Source organism: Manacus candei, unplaced genomic scaffold (genome assembly GCF_025592945.1).
Source record: "Manacus candei isolate 608988 ecotype Guabito, Panama unplaced genomic scaffold, ASM2559294v1 h1tg000159l, whole genome shotgun sequence".
Classification (NCBI taxonomy): Eukaryota; Metazoa; Chordata; class Aves; order Passeriformes; family Pipridae; genus Manacus; species Manacus candei.
In genome coordinates, this window is record NW_026138207.1 from 3,322,837 (window position 1) to 3,346,712 (window position 23,876).

The 23,876-nt window shown below is 36.7% G+C and overlaps 1 protein-coding gene across 1 annotated transcript; it reads right to left on the minus strand.

Moving 5' to 3' along the window:
* Positions 1-461: 461 nt before the first annotated feature.
* Positions 462-23,857, minus strand: DCUN1D2 (defective in cullin neddylation 1 domain containing 2). The gene is made up of 7 exons (XM_051772790.1): positions 23,705-23,857; positions 21,071-21,287; positions 18,175-18,343; positions 15,417-15,547; positions 5,737-5,819; positions 4,333-4,429; positions 462-3,683 (listed from the first exon to the last, which is right to left on the minus strand). Exons 1-7 carry the CDS (start codon positions 23,705-23,707, stop codon positions 3,604-3,606), a joined length of 780 nt encoding a protein of 259 aa, XP_051628750.1. The 5' UTR covers positions 23,708-23,857; the 3' UTR covers positions 462-3,603.
* Positions 23,858-23,876: the final 19 nt, after the last annotated feature.

The window sequence follows — 23,876 nt, forward strand, 5'->3', positions numbered from 1 at the left end:
TTAATTATTTTGATTTCAACTTTCAGAAGGGAATTCATGACAGGTGAATACATACCTCTGAAGGTCTTTGCACACACTTCTGAGCATGGTGCTGCTCCTACAGAGCTCAGAACCTGGACTGAGCAACACTTTCCCTGCAATTACACCTCTCATTGCCAGTACAAACTAATAACACAAATTGCAGAGTTTGGGCACTAGCATGTAGCGACTACATGTAGTGAATACAGCACTGCAGCTAAGCATGTCAAGCTTCTTAAAAGCTTAAACATGGCACAGACGAGCAAACCAAACATTATAGCTAGTCAAAAGTTAATGAGTTACATTCTTGCCCTCTTCTGGTTGATGGTATAATAACGGAAGAATGTAACAAATGAACCAGATAACAAAAAACCCACCAGCCTTTGCAAGACTTCCAAAGCAGAAAGCTGATGAAAACCATACAGACGTCTCACATGACTGACTTCAATCATTTATGTTGACAGTCCATTTATTCCTTTTTCCATTGCCACAAAACTTACACACGTACAGCTTACTCAGCAGCAAATCTCCCAGGTGCATTGAATGAGCAGATGCCTGCAGGTTTGCTCTCCTTGGCATGACACACATAATAAATTACATTTAAATTTAGAATTGGCAAGTACAAATCCTATGGCTTAGTTTCAAACCCTCTAGGATGTAAAACCAAACAACTTGGCACCAACTTTAAAAATTCATACAGCATATCTGTGAAGTAATACTGTATGCACCGAACAACTTGAAGACATCTGTACCATTTATGATTATAAATTGAACAGCCTAGGTGTTACCACTGTGTCAGGTTACTTAAAAAGCAAGTCAGAGTGCCCTGTAAAGTGGAACTGTGGATAGCAGATAATTATTAAAATACATAAGAAACTCATAATTTCAAAGCAATTTATTTGTATTTTTAATGATCAAGTGTGAAGGTGTTACTCCATGCTATTATGTATGGGAATGCAAAAAGCATATGTGGTTTTAAAGGGATAGAATACCAGGAAGAACAAAAGAAAAAGAACACTACACCTCAGAAGCTGGCTGATAAGAAGCAACTCCTATCTTCAGATATTTTACCCACTCCTCCTGGGTTGGAAGGTTGTTTCCCATGAAGGATCCTCACAGGAAGGAGGCTTAAGAGTGAGTAAAAGTATATATATAGAAACTGATTATTGTGCTAAGCACCTTCCCTCTTGCTTAGATTAACAAGGCAAAAAAACCTCAATTCCCATGCCTTTTTTATGCTCTATTTATTTTAAAAGGTAAAAGGTTCATCAGATTGATTTGAAGGAATTCTCAGCATGAACAAATGTTTCACGAGCTCTAGCACTATGAAACTTGAGTTGCATCACATACTGATAGATTAAACTACTTCTGTGCAGTTATATTATAGCTATACATTTTAAGTGGCAATTGTGAATAACAAGCATTCTATCACTTTTGGCTAGATAAATGCACTTGATGCTACAAGATGTTACATCTTGCCAAAGTCTATGAGACTGATACAGAAGTGGCTTGTTTTGGGATGGAAACGTAGATAAATCAAATTTATTTAAAAGAGCATAACACTACTTTTCAATCCCCATTGACTTCTATAGAAGTTATGTACAAAATGCCCTTCTAAAAAGTTGTAGGCAGAAAGTAATAATTGGGCTTAACCTTCCTGGCTAACTTTACACGGAAGCAGGAGGCAGCTGCCGGCTGAGATGCTGACACCTGGCGGCTGCCCTGCAAGGGCAAAAAAATATACTAACAATAAATTACTCTCAGGGCATTTTTAGTTTGCTTGCTATACTCTTACTAAGAGAAAACTTGCTGATTTGTTCAAAATTGCCCTAATCCTGCTTTTTAAACATCATGCACAACTGAAATTCTCTCAAGTGGAAGAATGAAGGCAATCTCTCTGTGTGCAGCATGTACATTTGTTCTTGCAGGTTGCATTGACATAAATGAAAGCTGACTGCTTGTATGAAACTCTAAATATTAGAGTTTAAGAGAATACTGCAAACTTTTATACCCTTGCAAACCCAAAATAAAATCGTATGCTGTCATGCAATGCTTAAGTGATCTCATGTGATCCAAACAGGCATAATTTAAATAACTTAATGCACTATTTTCTCCAAAATTCTTGCACTTATTCAGCTCTGATTACAGAAAATATATTGATGATAGCTGTACACGCTCTTTAGCAACACTTCATTTTAACAAACTTTTACAGTGGCTATGACAAACTCATTTTGATGAGGTAGCATTTGAAAGAGCATGTGTGAAGACATGCTGAATAGTTTCTGGTAAAACTTTTTTGTGCTTAGACAGTGGAAGACACTTTTGAGGAAGAGGAGACTGACCTCTGTACACTTTATAATCAATCGTTGGCGTAAGGGGAGAAACAAATGACTGAACAAATTCAGATTTGGTGAAAACTGGTCCAATTTCACCAGCCTTGAGATCACTGAAACTGCGTCAATTTACTCTTCCTCTCCCCTCTTAAATATATAAAATAGAATGCACAATACATCCAGAGGCATGAATACTTATAATCATTAATATAAAGTCTCCTTACTCCTAGCTTTTTCCAACATAGAAGCCAACTAGTTAAGTCTTTGGGCTTACTCACACATATTTTCCGTGAGAAGTGCCAGGATTTGCATTTATAACTATGTTGCATTTAGTTAGAATTTATGGTATGTTTCAATCTATAAATAAAATCCACATTCCACCAGTTCCTTATTAAAAATAAATAGAACACATAACTAAAGACTAACTGAATTAAGATAGCCAAACATGAATTATAAAAGCATCTTTGGTTGTTTAATGTCTACATTAAAATGGTTAATTAAAAAAAACTGGAGGTGCAACACAGCATAGAGCAGCAGCCTGTCCTCAGCAATGCTACTCCTACATGTCCAAGCACTTCAAGAAGAATAATGAGGAAGTTAATCTCATTGGGAGAAAACAAAAGGCTGGATATAATCAATCTATACATCCAGGACTTAAAAGTAAAAACTGTAAGTTTGGGCAACAAGTTGAAAAAAAAAAAAAAGGCATAAGTGGGTTTGTTTGTTTTTGTTTTGTTACAATTCCATATTAGGACAGATCCATGGAACTAACTTTTATAAAAATACAACATACTGCATAAGTTTTATTTAGGGATTTAATTTATATACCACAAATACTGCTTTTAATATAAGTACAATATAATACAGTTTTGTTTATGTAACTGCTGGTGTTCACTTTGGATCATGAACTGAATGGCATGCTGTGCTGTCAAAACTTTAATAAAATGGCCTCTAGTTAAACTTCTCCAAAGTATAAAATCATGCAAAATCTACATCCTATATGATATAACCAGTACAATAATTGAAGCCAATAGCCTACAAACAGCCTGAACTATCTTCTGAGTTTGTTCTTGAAGTGTCCACAAGTCAGCCATCATATTCTTTAGGTAGAAAGGAAGAATTTCAGTTTTGTCTGCAGAATGTCATCACGACCACTGAAACCAGCAAAAATGTGCATAGTTTTCAGTTAACAAATCTTCATCACCCAGTGCAGTTCAGAGAGCATGTTTAGTCCATACTGACATGTCTGGGGTTAGGAAGTTTTATGTTTTCCTCCTGTGACTATTGGTCGTGCATATTCCACAAAATCATCTATTAGAACAGGCCACGCCCCTAAAGAGAAGTCAAGCAATTCAGAAATTATTCTATTATTACCAGCAATAAATCAGTGTAGTCTTTAAATATAAAAGATCAGAAGTTCACCTTGACATTTCTGGCCTAGTCTAGCTTTAACACACATGAGATGATAAAACACTTGAAAAAAGCACCTAACTACCGAATTCAACATTTGAATCTCTTCTTCCAGCAGTAGTTCTTAAGACAAACAAAATGTATTTAAAGTAGAAAAATCCACACCACAAATATAAACATTAGTTGATAGCAAAACCATGGCATTCTTATTAGGACATATTTCTGTACAAATGTCAAAACAGAATTAGTAACAGAGTGTAAACTGTTTTTAGGTTAGCAAAAATTCTGCACAAAACATTCAGCTTCATTGAGAGATTTGTAGCATAACATGCTCAAATAACGTACTGTATAATGGTGTGACAGTATCTTTACTTCTATTTACATATTACAGCAAACAAAAAACAGTTAACCTTCTTATCATGACTGTTTTGGCAACAAGTATGACACTATTTGCAGCTAAAACTCTAAGGATAAACAAATTAAGACAGGAGGCACCAACATATTCTCTTGCTTGTTTGTAGCAATATTTCTTAAAGGTATTTATTTTTTAAGATATTCAGGTACTGCTTACCTTCTTCATCATAGTTGGACATATCATCTGCAATCATATTTCCAAAGTCTAACAAAAGATTCCAAGTATCTTTCGGAATTGATCTTTTATGATGTTCCTATAATGGAAGAAAAATGGTACTGTTCAATTCAAATTACTTTCAAATTCCATAGTAGCATTTTACATTGACATATACAGAAAAACACTTTTTACAAACATTTCTTCATCATGTTAACAAATAATCAAAAGAATACTCAAAAGAGTCCTAGCTTGCTTCTTTCTTATGTTTAAATCTTTTAATTTAAACCTTTCTTCTGAAGTAAACATTCTGGTTAAACAGCTCTTCTGAAGTAACACACTTTATACCAGGTCATCTAGACCACTGCTTGAAGTAGAGACCCACAGAACTGTCTGTTGTAACAAACTTGATCACATAGCAAAGTGGGCAAAAAACCTGCAGATTTTTCTTCAGTTACATCTATAGATCTGAATTTGGATGTGTTAATTTTATTAAGGCAGTTAAAACATAAAATGTTTTCACAAGTCATCTTGATGAAACTGGTACATTATTCAGTGATTCAAATAAATATACTGCCTAGAAATTTAGAAAAAACTTCAGGAAAATATTTCAAAAAGTATACGCTTCCCCTACTAAGCATTGAGGGACAAAATGCAGAAAGACTTCTTATTTCTCCTAAAGTACAGATAATTTTTTTTCAATTTAGTCTTTTAAGATAGATTATACATTATATAATTTTTTTGGTAATTACACAGAAATGCAAATTTAGAAATATAGATGAGTGAAACATACCTTTTATATGAACATTTTTCAATTTCAGAGGTTTAATTTATGCATCTTTACTCCACTGCCCGCAGAATTACAATAGTAATAAGAAAACTGCCAAGATGAGTTCACAACTAGTAGCTAAAAAATTAGTCAAACTAATTACTCAGGCAAAACTTTTTGCTTAAAATTAAAAGTTTTTAAAGTTAAATATCAATTCTGTTATGACTGACCTAAAAAGACTTGAGTTTATTCATTAACACTACAAAAGTCATAGCATGGTAAAATACATGGTTGACAATAATCACAGATGTCTTGAGAATAAAGACAGCATCAGTGGAATCCACAATCATGGCTTCCTTTTACGCAGAAACTTTCATAAGTAGGAGGATACAGAATCAAGCAAGCAGAATACTCTATTGCTTTGCTACATCATTTTGCATTCTTCTCAATTGGAAAATTATATAGAGAAGATTTAATTTGGCTTGATTGAAGACTATTTTATATCAGTTTTCAAAGAGGAAAAAGTTCAAAGGAAATATTCAGATATCCTGTCTTTTTCTTATTGGAAGCACACAACCTACAACAGCCAGGCTACTGTAGACTAAAGACAAGCAGTAAGGAATACGGTACATACTTACCAACAAAAATTTATTCCAAAGATCCAGAAATTTAAACCTTCCTGACAAGACTAAATTCCAATATGCAATTGCCATTTCTAAATCTGCAAGAGATAAAGCAACCCATGAATATACAGCCCGTTATAAGCAATAAAACCCTTATGGTTAAACTACTAATGCTACATCCAGTATATTATGATACAAATGAATAACATTCATTTAAAATCACTAAAAAAAGTATAAGGAATTTTTTTCTACTCTCACTGAACCAAAAGGAGATAAACAGTAACGGTATAAATTGTGTATTGAACATCAAAGTCATTAAGACTAAAATATTTTTAATCTACAGAAATAGAACAAGATAGTTATCAATAACTCTGTCTGCAAATTAAAAAATAAAAATATATACACACACACAAATGTAGCAAATATTGATAGGAACACAAACATTTAAATCCACAGGTGTTAATTCCTCTTAATTTATCACATTTTATACACACTTGACTGTGAGGGGAATTTAAGGACACAAGGGGATAAAAATAAAAATCATTTGTCTGTGGCATTATGATTCTAGAGAACCCCTTACAGTAATAATTCTCCTGGAATCATTTCATAGATAAACACCTACACACAATACTGAAAATATATAAGTCCAAGAAAGTGGCCCTTATTCTGCATCATGGCCAGTGATCTGAGAGCAGAGTTTGAGGGAGGAGACAGCACTGCCACATACTCCAGCAGAAAAGCAGGAGCAATATTAGATGCAGCTTAAGGGTAGAAAGGATGTTTCCTTGAAGGCCTGTTTTCATCTTCAGCAACTCACAATACCTAATGGCTTATGCTTACTGCTGTGCAACCACAAAGTAAAGCACAGCCTTTCTTAAACCACAAAAATATTTCAGCTTGTGCTTTCAGGGTAAAGGAAGTATAAACAGAATATAAAGCTTAACAGAAAGTACTGTCATAGCAGATTAAGACAGAAGCTTGACCTCCACCTGCAAGAAAGCAGCACAGATTTTGACACCATACATATGTTACAAATCAAAGGACACTCTGTCACCTGAAAACAAGTTTCGAGAATGAGAGAGATGTTCCAGATCTTAACATAGCCATGTCCCTAGAGTCCCTGAATCATATAGAGCTGGAGCCCAGATAAAGTTCAATAGTTAGGATGTAGAGAAATGCTATACACCTCTATCTGGCTATATAGAGAGAGACAGTGCTGCCAGTGTTTGTCCTACCACGATCAGAGTGCTCTTCAGTATGGAATTTGTATTATGTCCTAATTATGTCCTAATAAACTTCTTTCAGTTTTTCCTATCTTTGCCACCATGCTCACTTTTCACAAAAAATAAGTAGAAGCAAGTAATTAATAGCATTTACTTGCTTCTTAGATACGCAGATTAATTATTCTTACCTGCTATCCCAAATGAAAAGCGAGAAATTCGAATAATCTTAAGAGATTCTAAACTTCACTATGAAGTGACTGGCTTTGATCCCATTCACTCAGGGTTCTATATGAAGACTTAACCTTTCCAAGCAAACCTTGCAAATCTATCACATGACAGCATTAAGCAAAATGCACTTTGAAGAAATAACACCTTAATAGCTGAAGAGTTTTTATACTTCTGATGGAAACATTCCTTGGAAAAATGAAGAAAGTACGGGTAAGGAAACAAAGATGGCTAAAGGTGCCAAAAAAGAAGAGTTGAAAGGGACAGAAGTGACCACACTTCCTTGGTTTATCTGGGTGTTTGTGTCAAATTCAGTATTATGTTAAGGTGATCTTGATTATTGCAAAATTGTGAAAACACATGTGAAATACTATCTTTAGTTGATACTTGAGGGGCACAGTACATGTGTGTGCCAAGGTATTCTCCTGCACAAAGATATAGGAATTATTTGCTATAATGTATGACAAATGCATATTCCACTGGGGATGTTGCTCTGCAGTGGCTGAAACTGGTTCACACTGGAGTTGCTCTCCCCATTAGGCACAAGGAAGAAAGTTCTGATCTTGGCAAAATTTGCCCAAGGGAAAAAATAAAGAAAGCCCATCTCCCACATCTGGTTCACTGTAATCCCACAAACCCATGAGCTAACACGAGTTATTTGAACAAAAGGACTAGATGGGACTATCACTTTTGGTAGTGGTGCCAGCTTGTGCAGTCTTACAGTACAGGACAGAACTAGGCCTTCAGGTGTGCCACATTCTCAGGGCCTGTGGCTACACTTCTGTTTGAAGACAATTCCCTACCTAGGTTGAAAAACTTCACACTGGAGGACAAAAAAAAGAAGATTTTTTTTTTGCTTTAAAGGGAAGACCTAGTCACAGAGTTCCAATTCTACATTAGGATGCTCACAGTAGTATCAATAAACAGCAATGCTGTGGAGACTGTATCTGCTACAATTAGTGCTGCACTAAGATTTTAAAAAAAAAGGCCTTATGCCATTTGACTTCTGCATCCCCACAGGAAGATACTTTTGCAAGGCAAGAATTTCCCAGGCAGTCTTAGGAATACGATTTTCAATGCTGCACAGACATGAAGGCATTATTACAAATAAAAATCAAACTACAATTATGAAATATGCTGGGTTTGTAACAAAAAAAATGTGCTTTCCACATTATAGACTAATAATTCAAGTTTTATAAATGGAAAGCAAAAGACAGATGCATGAATCTCTAAAAACACACAGGCAAAGATCAGTGTAGAAGATACTTCATTGCTGACATCCATGTTCATATCCAAAACAGAAAATGGCTAAATGGTTAATGTTTCAAGAGCATCAAAAATACCACATCACTACTGTACATTATACAGTGGTTTGAACTTTCCTTTCACCCTTTCCTTTCAAAATATTTTCAATGTCAACATCTAGCAAGTTATAAGTCATGCAGCCCCTTAAACAATCAGCTTTTCAGTCAGAAATACAGTATTTTGCATGCAGTATGATCTATTCTGAAACATTAAAGCCTCATTCTAAAATTGCTTTTAAAAAACCTCAGCCTCTTCTACCTTGAATAGAAAACTGGAAGTGATAACAAATAGCATAATTAATGCAGAAGGAGAAATATACTATCAGTTAGACAGCCTGTGTCTACTTTCAAGATTTTATCAAATGCTTATTTTGTTAACAAAGAAAAAAAATCATTATTAGATCGCTGCATAAATAAAATAAGAATCAAATTAAGTTCCTCATGCCTTTAATATGATTTTGGATAAGGGCAATGAAATCATTGCATGCAAGAAATCAAGGAAGAGTGAAAACCAAAAGAGAAATCAACAGATAGCAAGGAACTGGTTGGAGAATAGGATTTGTGACGAACATGAAATGCAGTTCATTTAGACCTGCTGTGCCAAAACCACACTCTGGGATTGCAGCACTCACTCATCATCCTCTGCCAAACAGACCTTTCCAGCTCTCAGCCTGCCCTACCAACAAGAGCTGTTCATGCAATCATGTTTGAAACTGTTAGAATGTTATCATTAATTCACCTAAATTACTGATCTAACTTTTCGACACTGTGTCAAAATGAAAGCAGATATGGGAACAATGGAAACTGGTGTCAGTCTATCTCAACAACTGGACTATCACACTGCCAGACTATCCCACTGCCTGACCAATAAACATCAAAGAAATACTTGCAAGATTCAATGAGTTACTCATTTCCTTGTTTCCTCATCTCTGAATGATTTTAAGAGTCTTCTTTTGCCTCTAAATTAAGAACATGGACACAAGAATTAGTTTCTTCTTTCCTAATCAGCAAAATAACAAGAAAGTACCATCAAGATTCAACCCAAAAATGTCCCACCAAATTCCCAGAAGCTTAGAGAAAAATAGCCTTTATCTGCAACTGGAAGTTCCCCCACAGAAGGAAGAGAGAAGGGAAAAAAAAAAAAAACCCAAGTAAAAGGTACAGTACTGATACAGATCATAGCTAAACTCAGGATCCTGCCGAGCTGGATCCACTCATCCCTGCAAAGACATCAGCAATGAGTTTCTCAGTGCTCTACTTCAGGGGATGTATAATGCACAGTGTCAGATTAAGTGCCTGTAGTGGACAAGGAAGAACAGTAAAGCACAGCATGTGGATTTCAGAGGAGCGCTGCAGGAATTGAGCAGGGTCTGACTGTGCTCATTAGCTCTATCTCAGCATCTGCCACACTGAAACAGGCCGACCACATGCAGAACCTTTCATGTTTATTATCTTAAGCATCAACTGCACAAAAGCAGAAACTGAACTGCTTTGGAATGCAAGCTAGACTTAGAAGATGGCTATCTAAACATCAGTTGAGTGAGGCCTAATGAACCTAACTGTAGCCAGTTCCAAAATCCTTTTGCCTCTGCAAATCTCAGCATGTACAATTCAGATAAACTACAACAGATGCCTAAAAGATGACTGGATATGTATATCCCAAATGAGGGCCAAACATGAGTAAAAGAATCAATAAAGCATTACTAGAACTGGCAGTTATGCTACATTTTTGCTGCTACTGTTGGCCTTTTTCGATCAGAGCACCTCTTTTATACCAAGTTTCTCTTAAACTGATGGCACTTTCAGCAAGAAAAATGTGAACAAAAATAAAGCAAGTACCATACACACAAACCAAAGCCATTGGAACACCTAAAATACAGCATTCATAGACCTCTTTCAAAATAAACATGAAATTCATGTTGAACTTGTTCAATGTCTTCCATCCACTGACTCCTACAAATAGCCTATGAATGGATCAATCTAATACTTCACTGAAAGAAGAGGAAGTTTTGGTAACTAGGTAGGTGGGGAAAGAAAAATAAAATAGAAAAAAAAATCCTTCCCTAACGTCCAAGGGTCTCTTCAAAGCATCTTGAGATACTGCTATGACAAAAGCCAAAGCTGATGTTGCTTCAATTAAAAAGAGCACATTATACTCATCTGCTCATAGAAGATGAAACCTCCTTGAAGTCCACATACCGGATGCAAAGAGTCATTCTTCTGGTCTTGAGGTAATATTTGATTCAGTCTGAATGCCCTCCTCATCTTTCATCTCTTGCTTGATCCCAGGCAACTGGCAGAGAGAAGGAAGCACAACCTTTTGAGCCAGCAAGCAGGCGAAGGGATCACAAAGAAGTGATGAAGGACCAAATTAGCTTTTTGTTTCCATGTTGAAAGATGAAGACCATGAAAGAATGCATTAAGCTCCTCCTGGTGCTGAAACAAACTGTAATAAACTCCTGAGCATGTCTTGTTGAGGGTCAAAGGGAGACCCATTAAGAGAATCACAGCAAGTATCAGGTTCAAAAAAAGAAAAAAAAAAAAAGATGAAGCTAAGGCCTTGTTTTGAGCTTGAACAGTGGCCTTAGGAAGCTGAACGCCTCTGTATGCAACGTGAAAAAAGACCTATAATCCTGTTCTTCAGTACACTTATCAACCAAGAGCTAGGATACAAAATTTTACTCTGACTGCAGTAGAACAGCTAAAACTTGGGAGTGGAAGGCAAGATAAACCTCTACACACCTGCACCATGCAAAACTTAAAGATTTATTGTACTATATATAGTAGTGAGAACATGAGAAAGCAGATTAACCAGACAGAATCAGTTATCCATAATAATTCTTTTTAAAGTCTCCTGGCAAACCAGATCTTAACAAACTGCCCCTATTAAAACTCAAAATATATAGGAAACATGCAAATGAAGTTTAATATAACTAAAAATTATGTATCCCAGATCCAACGTTCAGCCATTGAGGTGGCATTGCTGTGTTGAAACCTAACTATGTTTTTTTGCCTGAATTCTGTCCACCACTTGGAGAGCCACAGTCTTAACAGTTATAAGCATCCATCTTCTTCTTCGATAATGATCAAATCTATTCAGATTTATCTGAAACACACTTGACAGTTGGGTGCTGAGTAACATGAATCAGAACATCATTTTCTGCTTAAAGAAAATTATGGTAGATCTTATGCACCGTGCTTTTGCCTCCTGTATCTCACTACTTACACAAGCTATCACACTGGGGGAGTGCTACTACTTTTATGTCTTTAAACAGCATGTGTCCAGACTGAAATACACTACTTGGTAATATTAAGGTAATAAAAGTAAATGGAACATTCAAGTTGGATGAGACTATAGAGAAGTCCCATAGATATAAAAAGAAATAAAAATTCTCCACTATCACCACATGAACTGTGGAAAAGAGACTCCTATAAAAGGCTGTCCTATTTCTAGGAACGAGTATTGGTATACCGAACTCTGTGACTATTTTGGGGAATGACAGAACAGATGCAACTTTATGTAATTAGAATCCTCTCCAATAAATTAAGGCAGAATTTCTTACATTGGTATTGAGGGGAACTGCAGAATAAGAAGAAATAAAAAAGCAACAGAAGACAGCCTGTTCTAAAAATAAATAAATAAAACATAAAACTACACCCCCCCCCCCCCCCCCACTGAAGACTGCTTTCCTGGAGCAAAATCCACACTGCATTATGAAGACAACTGTGTCAGGTAACACCAAAATTCTTCTATCACCAAAAAAAAGAACCCTCTAAGAAGGGCTTCTGTGCCTTCCCACTCCCTTACAAATGGCAGCTGGTATGATAAAAGATACTACGCGTCCTGCTGATAACCCTGGAAAGAAAAAAGTCTGGGAAAGAGATATTTTTTTTCAAGATATGCTCCAGGCAAAAAGATTCAATGAAAACTGACAGTTATTTCAGAAACAACTTTTAGAAATTCAGTCTTAAAGCCCTGCTGCCCAAAGCGAACCTAGATATGCTGAAATTCATCTCAGTATGCTGGAGCAATCTCAAACTGCTACCTACCATCTTTGAAACTTCATAAAGGTCAAAGAAGTTCTAGAAGAACCTCAGTCATTCTCAGACAAACTGGGAGAAAGTAACTCATCCATGGAGTATCTAACACTGCTCAATACTTAAATAACTCAGACGATACAACAAAGGAAACTTTTACTAACTTTGCAACTTACACAAAACCTGAAAAAAGTGTAGCATGATAGAAGACAGGATTAGAATTCAACATTATTTGGACAAATTGAAAAACCACTTGGAAGTAAATAAGAAATATTTCATTAAAGAGAAGTCATATAGCTAGTGGAAATAATCAACTGCAGAAAGAAAAGATCAAAGTTAACTGGGAGTACTGCACTGCTGTAGAACCCCCAAAGTAAAACAGACTGCAAACTGCAGACAGTATCAAACAAGCAAACTTAATGGGATGCAAAACAAGGAGCAAAATATCTAAGGCACGTGGAAGATATCTGGTTTGGTTGGCTACTACAAGATGGAAGATCAACCGGATTGCAAAGGAGGAGAGTTGGAGGACAAAATATCAGTATCAGAGAGCTACGAGATAAAATTTATCATGGTGATGCCTAAAGGCAACGACACTATTTGGTTATACTCAGTCTAAGGGAAGGCACATACATAATTGCTAAATACTTACTCACTGTAAGGGAACATGCATTCTGCATATTTACTTTGGTCAGGTAAGTAGTGAATTGGAAAATTCAGGAACAGAGATTTAAGTTATATGCTAGAAAAAGAAAGAAAATAGAAATCTAACAATAAGTTCAAGCAAGCATGGACATAGATGCGTGAGACCTGCCATCAAAAATTTAAAATTATATAATGTCAAGGCAGTGGCTCCCAAACTTTTTCAGCCAGAGGACCCCCACCAATCAGATGTCAAATTTTGCTGATAATAATGAAACTGAAAAGGCAAGTTAGCATATACTGCTAGCATATCACTGAGCATTTGGTTAGAAAAACATCTGCAAGGAATGGTTTTGGTAGATATCCGTCCTGTCTGGCAAAAGGGAAGACACTATAGAAGTGTTTCTCTGTCTGTTAAATTTAAAGACCACCTGGCATATTAAAAAAGAACCCATGAATCACTGTATTTCCTGATGCTTTTCTAGGGAGATGAGGAAAAAAAATAAAGTAACTGCTGCTTACCACTTCTTAAAACAGCAGAAATAGATTTTTAAAAAGTAATCTGATATGTATTAAAATACTGCTGGAGCAATGAATACGACTCATATCCAAAGCATTGCTGTTTGAACATTTTAGAGATATTTCAATAATTTCTTAAGGTTTCAATATGCTAAGATAATAAACATGAAAAATAATTGTTTAAGTCAGTCTGCCTATCACAGACCTATTTCTGGTAAGCTTTATTCTCAAGAGTTATTTCCGTTAAAAAAAAAAAATATGCACTAGCATTTACTTTCTTCTGCTGATAACTCCTAGTGTAAGAAGGAACTTAGGTGCTCTATGCACAAAAAGTGCCATTCTTACACAACAGAGAAGACAGCCTTAAAAATGAAAGGACCTCCAATATTGAATAAACAGAAGTAATGGAAAACAAGTAAGTTTCCTCCTCATGTCAAATAAAGGGCACATTCAGTTCTTTAGATGTCCCATAAATTCCAACCTCAGCTGTAACTGACTTACCTTTTCTGCAGTTGGGAAGTACTAAGCTTTGTTAATGAAGAGTAGCTAAGGGACTAGAATTCCAACCAGCCTCACAGAACCACTATAAAACTATTTCATTTTTCTGTCACAGAAAGTGGCATATAAGTCATGACAGAGTGACACAGGTAATGAAAAATGAAACTGCTGCAAAAAATGAATAAAAATATAAAGTGGGTAAAATATAAAGTGGGTGCCCACAGTCTAAGAAAAAAATACAAGGGAGATTATTCAAAGTAGTTCCCACGAAAGAACGTGGAACAGGCACCCCTGGTTGGTGTCTAAAGCAATATTCTGCTCCTCCATTTCACTACTCTTCCAATAGTTCTTGAGAAAAACATATTTATAAACTTGCCAAGTAATACAGACACAGATTTAAAGTGACTATGCTAAAAACCAAACCAAAACAACAAAACTCACAGAAAACCCCCAACAAACAACTTCCTCTCATCCACAGCACAAAAAGAACAGTGATGATGGTCCAGTGCTATTATATCCAACATGCAAAGCAGTTTAATTCCTTCCTACGCAGCATCTTTTGAAAGTGGACATAAATTTGATGAGATAGTGAATTTTATCTTACTGTTTTTTCTCATCTATTCACAAACTAAACTTGAAGAGAGTAACAGATTTGAATTTATTTTAAATAATACGTATGAGTTTTACTCCAGCAAAACAAGATATGGACTGGGACAAATCTCAAACTTTATAAAAATAATAATTTAATGCTTTATTAACTGTAGGCCTATTTTTATTTGAACCACTTCCATAATATTATTTTTCTAAACTTTATATGAAAATTGTGAGCTAAAACTAAAAATTCTTAGAAGAACAGTAACTTTGGCCCAGAGTTTTCTTCCTCTTCCTGAGCTGATATGACATCTTGTTTCAGTAGTTCTGAACAAAATGGGAAACATGAAGAGCTGATTAGTTCAGTATTAAAAAAAAAAATTAAATTTGACAGGTCTCTAAGAAGTGTAGGAACTTTTTTTTGACAGAAGGTGAGAGAACATCAATACTAGCAGAAAAAACCATTAGGTTATCTGTACCAAGGGGACATTAAAGAAGAGATTAATTGAAACAAGATAGGAAAGAGGGAAAGTCAGTGAAAGAAATCAATAATGAATTTACTATATACTATCACCAATGAGAATACTGTAGTACTGGAAGCACTTGGAATTGACTTCACTGACTGTAGATATTTTCTTGATTTTTTTCTACTTACCTAGACCTTTTTGTCCAGGGTTTTTAGCAAAGTTAAAAGTAAACTGATAAAAATCTTTGAACTTTGTTGGATCCTTTAGCTCTTGTTCAAGTCTTGGCAATAGAGCTTTTAGTTTTTCTGTGGTGTCACACCTGTTCAAAAGAGGTTACATTATTTCCAAATACTGAGGATTTCTTTTTACTCCCCCCTCCCTTTTTTTTTATGTTTTAGTTTCAGAGTAAAACAAAACAGTAGTTCAGATAAAAACAGAATATCTTTGTGGACAGCATTCTTAAAAATATAAACACTCACATGCCTTTACTAAGGAATTTTAAGTAGAACATTGTATACCTGCACCCATTAAGCACACAACACAAACAGGATTCAGTGGTTTAGCTTCCTTTCTGTCCCTTCATGAATTTATGAACAGATGCTATTCTGTTCTTAAAGAACATATAGGCCTCACTGAAATCAGCTATCCTTTCCCCCCAGACAGCTCTTGTAACACAACTGTTTTGCTTTATTCTAAATAGATATTGCTTATTCCCTGTTCTCCTAAACAAAGAGCTGCACACCATGTTTAGAGTTAATCTTAGCACTAGAGGACTTTCCACCAAAATGAACTATTATTTGCAGTCATTCTCTCCTAGCCATAGAACACTTGAGGATAAAACCTAGGAAAAAAACAAGGCTTTGATGATAGCCTGAAGGCCGACAAACCATTTAACAGCCTGGCATAGGCAAGCTAAGACAGAACAAGTGACTGAGATTCTAAGAGAAACACATCCCTGAATAACACTACTGAAGCATTTTCAGTGAATGCACCTGACCTGACAAGACACCAAAGAAAAAGAGTTTTCCCCATGCCAAGGCATCAAATGAATATTCATGGTTTACAGGACATTAGCAATATCTTGAATTGTACCCAGAAATTCAAAGTGAAGCAAGCAGATTTCAAAAGAAACAGCTATCATAACTAACATGGTACATCTGAAAGTTTTCTGTAGCTAAATGTTTGTATTTATTCTAAAGATTCAAGAAAAAAAATTCTATTAAAGGGTGGGTAACTAACAAAATCTATAAAATGCAAATGCAGTTTTAAGTGCCTTGCACAGTACAGATAAAAATAAGTACCTTTCTGGCCTACACCAGTACCTGGTGAAAAAAAATAAAGAATTCTGCTAACAGTACTCAACTGAGAATTTCAGTTTCCCTGGGACTTGATCTAGTCAACAAATATACCTTCCCATATGCATCCTAAAAATGCTATATGATCTACGCCTCAGGGAATTTCTTTTCATTCAAATGTTCACTTATGTTCGTGGCTAAAAACCACAGACGCTGCACCTCCAAGTATGTAACAAAAATCATTCAAAATTCTCAATAAGTGCTATACCAGTGGCAAGCAGACATGATCATATTAGGCTCCCAAGAACAGTTTATTGTGTGTTGAGAGAGAAAAATCACAGACCTCTATGAACTGTGTCAGAGACAGTCAGAAGAACATAGCAGCAATATGACAATAACATTACAAAACAAAAGTCAATCCAGAAGTCACAAGTGGTTTAGTAAAACCTTTTTAATCAGTTATATTAAAAAAAATAAATAATATGGCAACCTTTAATATAAGGGCATGAGCACTTGATTGCTGTCCATGGTTAGAAAATAATTTTTCTTGTAATTTCTACCCAAAGCTATCCAACAGGAAAAAATAAAACAGTGGATTTCATAAAATATGAAAAATTATTTCATCAAAATTTATTAATACCTAAAAAGGAAAGTTTAAGAGTAAGTCAATAACTGATGAGGTTGGTAACAACAGACTGCTGGGACCCCTGCTCAAGAAACAACCATCACATTTGCTGGGAGTTGGTCTGTTGTAGAAAGGTGCCATTCTAAGATCAAACGAAATTATTTAGCTACAAAAAACACCCACTAGTAATAAGTTGTAATTACTGACCTATTCAATGCAATCTGTTAGAAATCATTTTGACATTTCTATATATTAGAAATACTATATTAGAAATACTGCCCCTCTTGCAAGGAAAAGTTATACACGAAGTATTATTTTATGATGATACATACTTGACTTTATTGCCAAACAGAGGCAATGTTTAACCTCAAAGTCTGTTATTCAGAACAGCTCCACAATCCAGGAAGGACATATTTTTAATCAGTTACATCACAGTCAGACTAAATAACTTTTTCTACTACCAATGCCCTCATTTTAATTTCAATTTCTCATATATATTTTGTACAAATGAAGTATCTAGTATAAAAGGCAATATGGGAAAAGCATGGGTGGTAAAACAGGTGAAAAGAATAAAAGGTCTATTCAGTGGTGACAAGGTAAAGGGAAAGAAATGAAGGTTCTTTTCTGTTTTCCTATTTCTTTTCTGCTTTGACACCAAAACTTTTTTTCCCCTTCATGCACCTCCAGTGTCTTCCAGTTTTTAGCAGCACACAGTCCAACTCAAATCCTTAACACAACCATGCATGTGTTTACTGTGAACTACATAAAAAGATACGTGTATCTGCCTCCCTCCCCTGCTGTACAGGTAGAAATTGCTTAGCTCTTTCCCCTGCTGTGGTCATTCTTAAGGCTTTGCAGTAAAGCACCAATTTAAGGAAGACAAGACACTACAGGCATTTAACACCAGTTAAGCTTGGCACCAGCCTCACCAGCTTTTTAAAGCTTTACACAATTTAACTGAAAATGTTTTAAATGGAAACCAAACTCAGGCCTTACATTATGAGCTAGGCAGAAACGGATACTTACCCCAACTCTGTCATACCATCAACAAATTCCTTTTTACTGAATTCACATTGAGTAGCTGCCCTGAATTTCCATGCTACAACCAGGACACTGATACTGGCTGGGTCGAGGCTTAAATCATCACAAAACTGCTGAATCCCATCAACGCCAATTTTATTTTCATCTTGTGGGTCTGCAGTTCAAAATACAAAGAGGAGAATTATAATTACTTACAAAAATATTTACAAATAATCATCTGACAACTCTGATGTGCTGCATAGCATAGGTCTTCATTTTTTCATAACATTCACAAATGTTTTCATTTGAAATCTAATTAATTTTAAAAGTACCTCAAAAAGAATCAATAAATATTCTGTGAACTTACTTAGAAATTGGTTTGCAACTTTCTCCTAAACTCATCAGCTAATGCCAACAAAACAGTTTTGCTTTCTCTCCATAATGCTCTATAAAATATTTGGGGGAAAAAAAAAAGCAACTCAAAATCAAGCCCAACAAAAACACACATATCATGTGACTCCACAGATTCTTTTTCCTGATAGGGACATATGAGTATCCACTATAACTATGTTTAAAGACCACATTTAAACATTTTTGGTTTTCAGTTATAAGTCATTGTTTGAACAATGCCTTAGCACAACAAAAACTTTAGCTAAACATACAGCTTAGGAAATACCATGTTTCAGTACTACTAAGCAGCACCTTTCTGAAAGTTGGAACCGCACTTCCTAACTACCTATGTCAAGGTAGATGTCTTCTAATAATTCTGTAACAAAATTCTCTCTTAACCCTCCCTACCCCAAACAAACGACTCCTCCTGCATGTAAACTTAAATAATTGGAGGGGGGGGGGAAATGAAACTACAAAAAAGAAAATAAAATTACACCTTTAGTTTTTAAAGCTTGACAGTTTACAAACCACAAAACTGTGTCTCCCAGCTTTTGATAAGAAGACATTTAAGTATCATAAATTGGGCTTTATAGAAAAACATCCCTCAAGTAAATTTAAAACTAACTCCTTAAACTGGTAAGATTTTCAACCATGCTATTTTCAAGTCCTGATCCAACAAGTGGATTAAAAAAAAAAAATCAAGTCTAAACCAATTTTTTTTTAATTTTTAATTTAGTTCTTAAGTTAAGATCTATTTTTTTCAGCCAATACTACAGTGAAAGAAATGGTAAATTCCAGAGAGGAAGTTAATTTAGCAAACAAAGACAAAGACTTATACCCATTAAACAAAGAATTACACCCATGGTATAATTCAGGGACCTTTGATCCCAAATAACAAGAAAACGTATCTGTTCAACTAGTTCTAAGACATGTAAAACACATTTCTTGTATATTTGTGGAGTAATTGAAGAACCAAAGGTGAGAAGTGCACTGTGTTGCAATCAGTGGAAAAAATTCAGAAGGATTTCAACAAAGACTGTCCCTATCATGTTTCATGTCATCCAGGTAACTACAAACAAAAATGAAATTGTTGTTTTAACAGAGTTGCTGGCTGAACAGATAAGAAAACTAACAAAAAGACAACACAGAAAATGAAAGACATTTCATCTCAGATTTCAAGGATAGTGCAATATTGTATAGGCCCTGTAGAACAAAGGAATTCCAATGACTCAGGTTTAAGCCGGATATGAAAAAAGGAAAGGTGCCTAACCAAAACTTTTATTGTCTTCTGTCAAATATTGTGAAGTTTTTTTCAAGTTTACAACTTTAAGAGTTGAAGTGCCAGAACTGCAAAGGTGTGCTGCAAACTTAAACACTGACATAAAACTGACTTCCACAAAAGTCAAATGGTGCAGTTTCCCACTGCTAGAAAATGATGAATAACATTTGTGATAATATTTTTCCATTATAGATATTCTTAGCAGCATTTAAGAATTTGAATATATATTTTTGACGCAGCAATCTCCAAGACTGACATGCAAGGAGCAAGCAAAGATTTAGATACATGTATGTGTTATATATATGTAAATATACACATATATTTAAAAGCCAAAAAAGGTTCTCTAAATTCACAAAGAAAATGCTATAGCCTTGTTGGTTCTTTGTCCCTAAACAATTCATTACCACAAAATAACGGAATATTAAAGAACCCATATACTTAAAATAGAACAGATTATGTAAAGAGGAACAAAAAAGTGCAAACAATATCCTAAGAACAGGATAAAGCATGTACGAAGCATGCCATATATTTCAAGTACATTAAATCATAGCTGAATAGTGGATGAGTCCATGTTTTAAAACACAAGATGTATGGACCTTAGCAGGGGCTGGCATGATTCCAGCCTGCACTGCTCCAACATGTCAGATGGCCACAGTTCAGCAGGAACTATAATCTGGATCATGTACATTCTTATATTTACATGGTTATATTTTCCTTACATTTTTTCTGTTCTTTTTTAAAAATGCTGTAAAGTAAAATATGGAAAATGAGTAACTCTGCCTTTAATCTACTTTCCTTTACTTCATATAGAAATACTACTGTCTTTGAACATAATTAACTCCCCCAAACATTACTGTAAGAACAACATGTATTATTTTGTCATGGAAAGTTACAACATTTACATATTTAAGAGCAGTTACTGGCAATAAATCAAATAAGTTGTGTAATAAACTTTGCTACCATACATAGCTGACACTTTTTCCTCACGATTGAATTTAATTTTCTACTTTCAAGCTCTACAGGAATCTCTACAGAAGTTGTGTACTGACCCCTAAGAGCATTTAAAACCTTTTTCATTCTTATCTCATTACCACATACAGAGAGAAGCAAAAGCTAGGAAGCTTTACTTAGAAATATTTAAGAAGGGCAGAGGGAAAAACAGGAAAACCACCCAAACAAAATAATTAGGAAAAAATACCCCAAAACCCACAACGAAAAACCCACAAGCCTTACCTTTGTATCGATTATACAGTTGTTCTAATTTCTTCCTGTCTACTGAATTTTTCATGGATTCTTTGTAGTATAAGTCTGGATTCTGGAAGTAGTTGTCTGTTGCGACTTCTAGTTTCCATTCATTCTGCGTTAAGCAGTATATAGCAGTCCTTTCACCAGCCTGGGTAAAGGCCATAAACTGGCGGACCTTGTCCTTCTGAGACGATTTAAGCTTATGCTTTGGGATGCAAAAGAAGTAGGAAAGCCAATGAAGCTAATCCAAAAGTTTGTTTCAGCATTCTACTACTAATGCCTATCTTTAAAAGGTTTTAGTTGTCTTGTTGATGACAACTTTCACTTCAAAATTACAGGAAGACAAAGCCTTGTTCTTCTGCAGTTAAAAAGACACCATTTTCTTCTGAAAATTGAAGTGACAGCATCTATATATACATTTTTAGCAGCACATATTCTGGCAGCAACAAATTTGTATTTCTGCTTTATTGCTCACACATGCAGAAGTTTTTCTGTTCTGTAACAGCAGTAAACACAAGTTTCATTATATAACAATATGGTTATCTTCTGAAAGACATGCCTAGTGGTTATAAAAACAAGAAATTAAAAACACACAACTTATAGATTCTCAGATTCTGTATGAGTCCTTCATACCTGCAGAAAAAATACTGAAAGAGTTTTCCTAATATTTTCCTAGCAACAATGAACAATACAAAGTTTAATCATTTTAAGTCAACAGCTGAAAAAGGCAGAAGCAGTTCTCACATCATTATGTTAGAACACATTTCCGACAGAATACATATGACAAAAAGAAAATAGATGAAGCGGACATCTCAGAGACTGCTGAATGTGACAACGAGACTATAAAATTGCTGTAAATGTGATCTAAAACTTTAATTAATCTCTGAAAAATACATTTATACTATTAATACATTAAACAACAAAACAGCCTATTATAGCAGTATTCAGGAACTAATACGATGTTTCTCTCAGTTGCAGCAACCACACTGACATAACATCCCCAAACTCCTGGAACACCCAAGAAGTAGAAACAGGTAATTTATAGAGACCAAATTTGCTAGTAACATAGTTCAACATTATTCTTTACATGAAGTTAGAAGGAGATACCTTAAATCAAACTCTGTTTTTTATTATATTCTGTACTTTCCAGTTTTGCTAAACCATACTTAACACATGGTCTGGGCCAACAACTAAGCTGAGGAATCTAAGTTCTTCAATACAGCCTAAATCATCAGATATAATGGAAAATTTACTGGTCTCTTAAATATCAAGGACAACTGAATCCTGAATCAGTGTGCAGTAAGCAGCAAACAAGTAAACTGAAAGATGGTCCTGTGTTATCTGTTGTACACATATGGATGGTGACATCTCAACTACAGACAGTCCTGAGACAAGACATACATCATGTAAACAAGATAACGACTTTGGTCCTTCCTACAAGATTTTTCAGTTTAATATAATAAGAAACATATAGAGTTTCTTTTTATACAAGAAACGTGTACAGTGGGGAAGAAAAAGCTGCAAAAATACAACGTATTTTGGTAAGAAAATAATCAATAATCCTTTGACTGCAAGCTCTATGTAACCATGATCCTGCCTCCAAATTTTTAATAAAGTCTAGCTATGGGAGTCTCTGCACCAAGATCTTCCTTAGGTACATAAACTTTATGTGAGCAATGAACTTAGCGAGGATCACTTCAAAACACAGGTCTCTGCCAACAACTCCAAAGCAAACCCCACGTCCTCTTTCAAGCCTAGTTAAGGTGCTTAGGGATATTTTCTAGCTGCGAAATGAAACACTGGGTTATTTGAAGGAATCAGCGATAAGAAACACACCCGACTCCCCAGTCCACTACTCTGCCACGTCGTTCGGTTCCTGCTGCTCCTCTGCGCCCCGAGCCCTGGGCAGCGGACACGGGACCCGCCACAATCCCTGCGGGGCCGGGGAAGCTCGGGGAGTCCTGTCTCCAGCGTCACCTCTCGCTGATGGCACCCGGACAAGGATGCGCACCTCTCGTCCCGGTACAGACAGCTCAGTCACCTCTCCGAGCGCCAATGACACCGCACCGCACCCCAGGGAAGCGCTGGAGCCGCTGCACCAGGCGAACCCCTCCTTCCCAGGGCAGCCCCGGCCGCTCCCCGCCATCCCGGCCCGGGAAGGGAATTTGTAACGCACCTTTCCACCTCCTCCAGCTGCACCTGCCGCGTCCCCCAGCGGGGAAGGGGGCAGTGGGAGCGAGGGACTCGGGACTCCGGAGACCTGCCCCGCCAACCCGAATCCCAAAAAAGGGAAAGGTACGCGCCGCGCCGGCTGCCGGCGCTCGAAATACCCGCGGCGGTGCCCGGCCCTCTCCCTTCCCCCGCCGCCCCCGGTGACCTTCCCGGCTCCCGGCCCGGCAGAGGAGGCGGCGGGAGGGCGACTCCGCACGGGGTGTGTGTGTCTCCGTCCATCCCCGCGTCCCCCACCCTCCCCGCCTGGCGTCGTGCCCCCTCCCCGGGCAGGGCAGCGGGAGCCGGAGCGGTGGGAAGGCGCGGGTGCCCGGGGGCTGTTCCGGGGGTTACTCGGGACTCTCCCCCGTCCCAGGTCCCACCGCCTCCCCTCCCCCCGCTCACACAACCTACCATTTTATTACCGGCGCCCCCACCAACTTCACCGCCCGGCGCCGCCTCCCGCGCAGGCGCGCACCGGCCCGCCCGCGCCGCCTCTCGCGGCGAGCGCTCCGGGCACGGGCCGCGGGGGAGGAATGCGGGGCCGCAGTGCGGATCCCACAGGGGTGCCCCGGGCAGCGGCGGC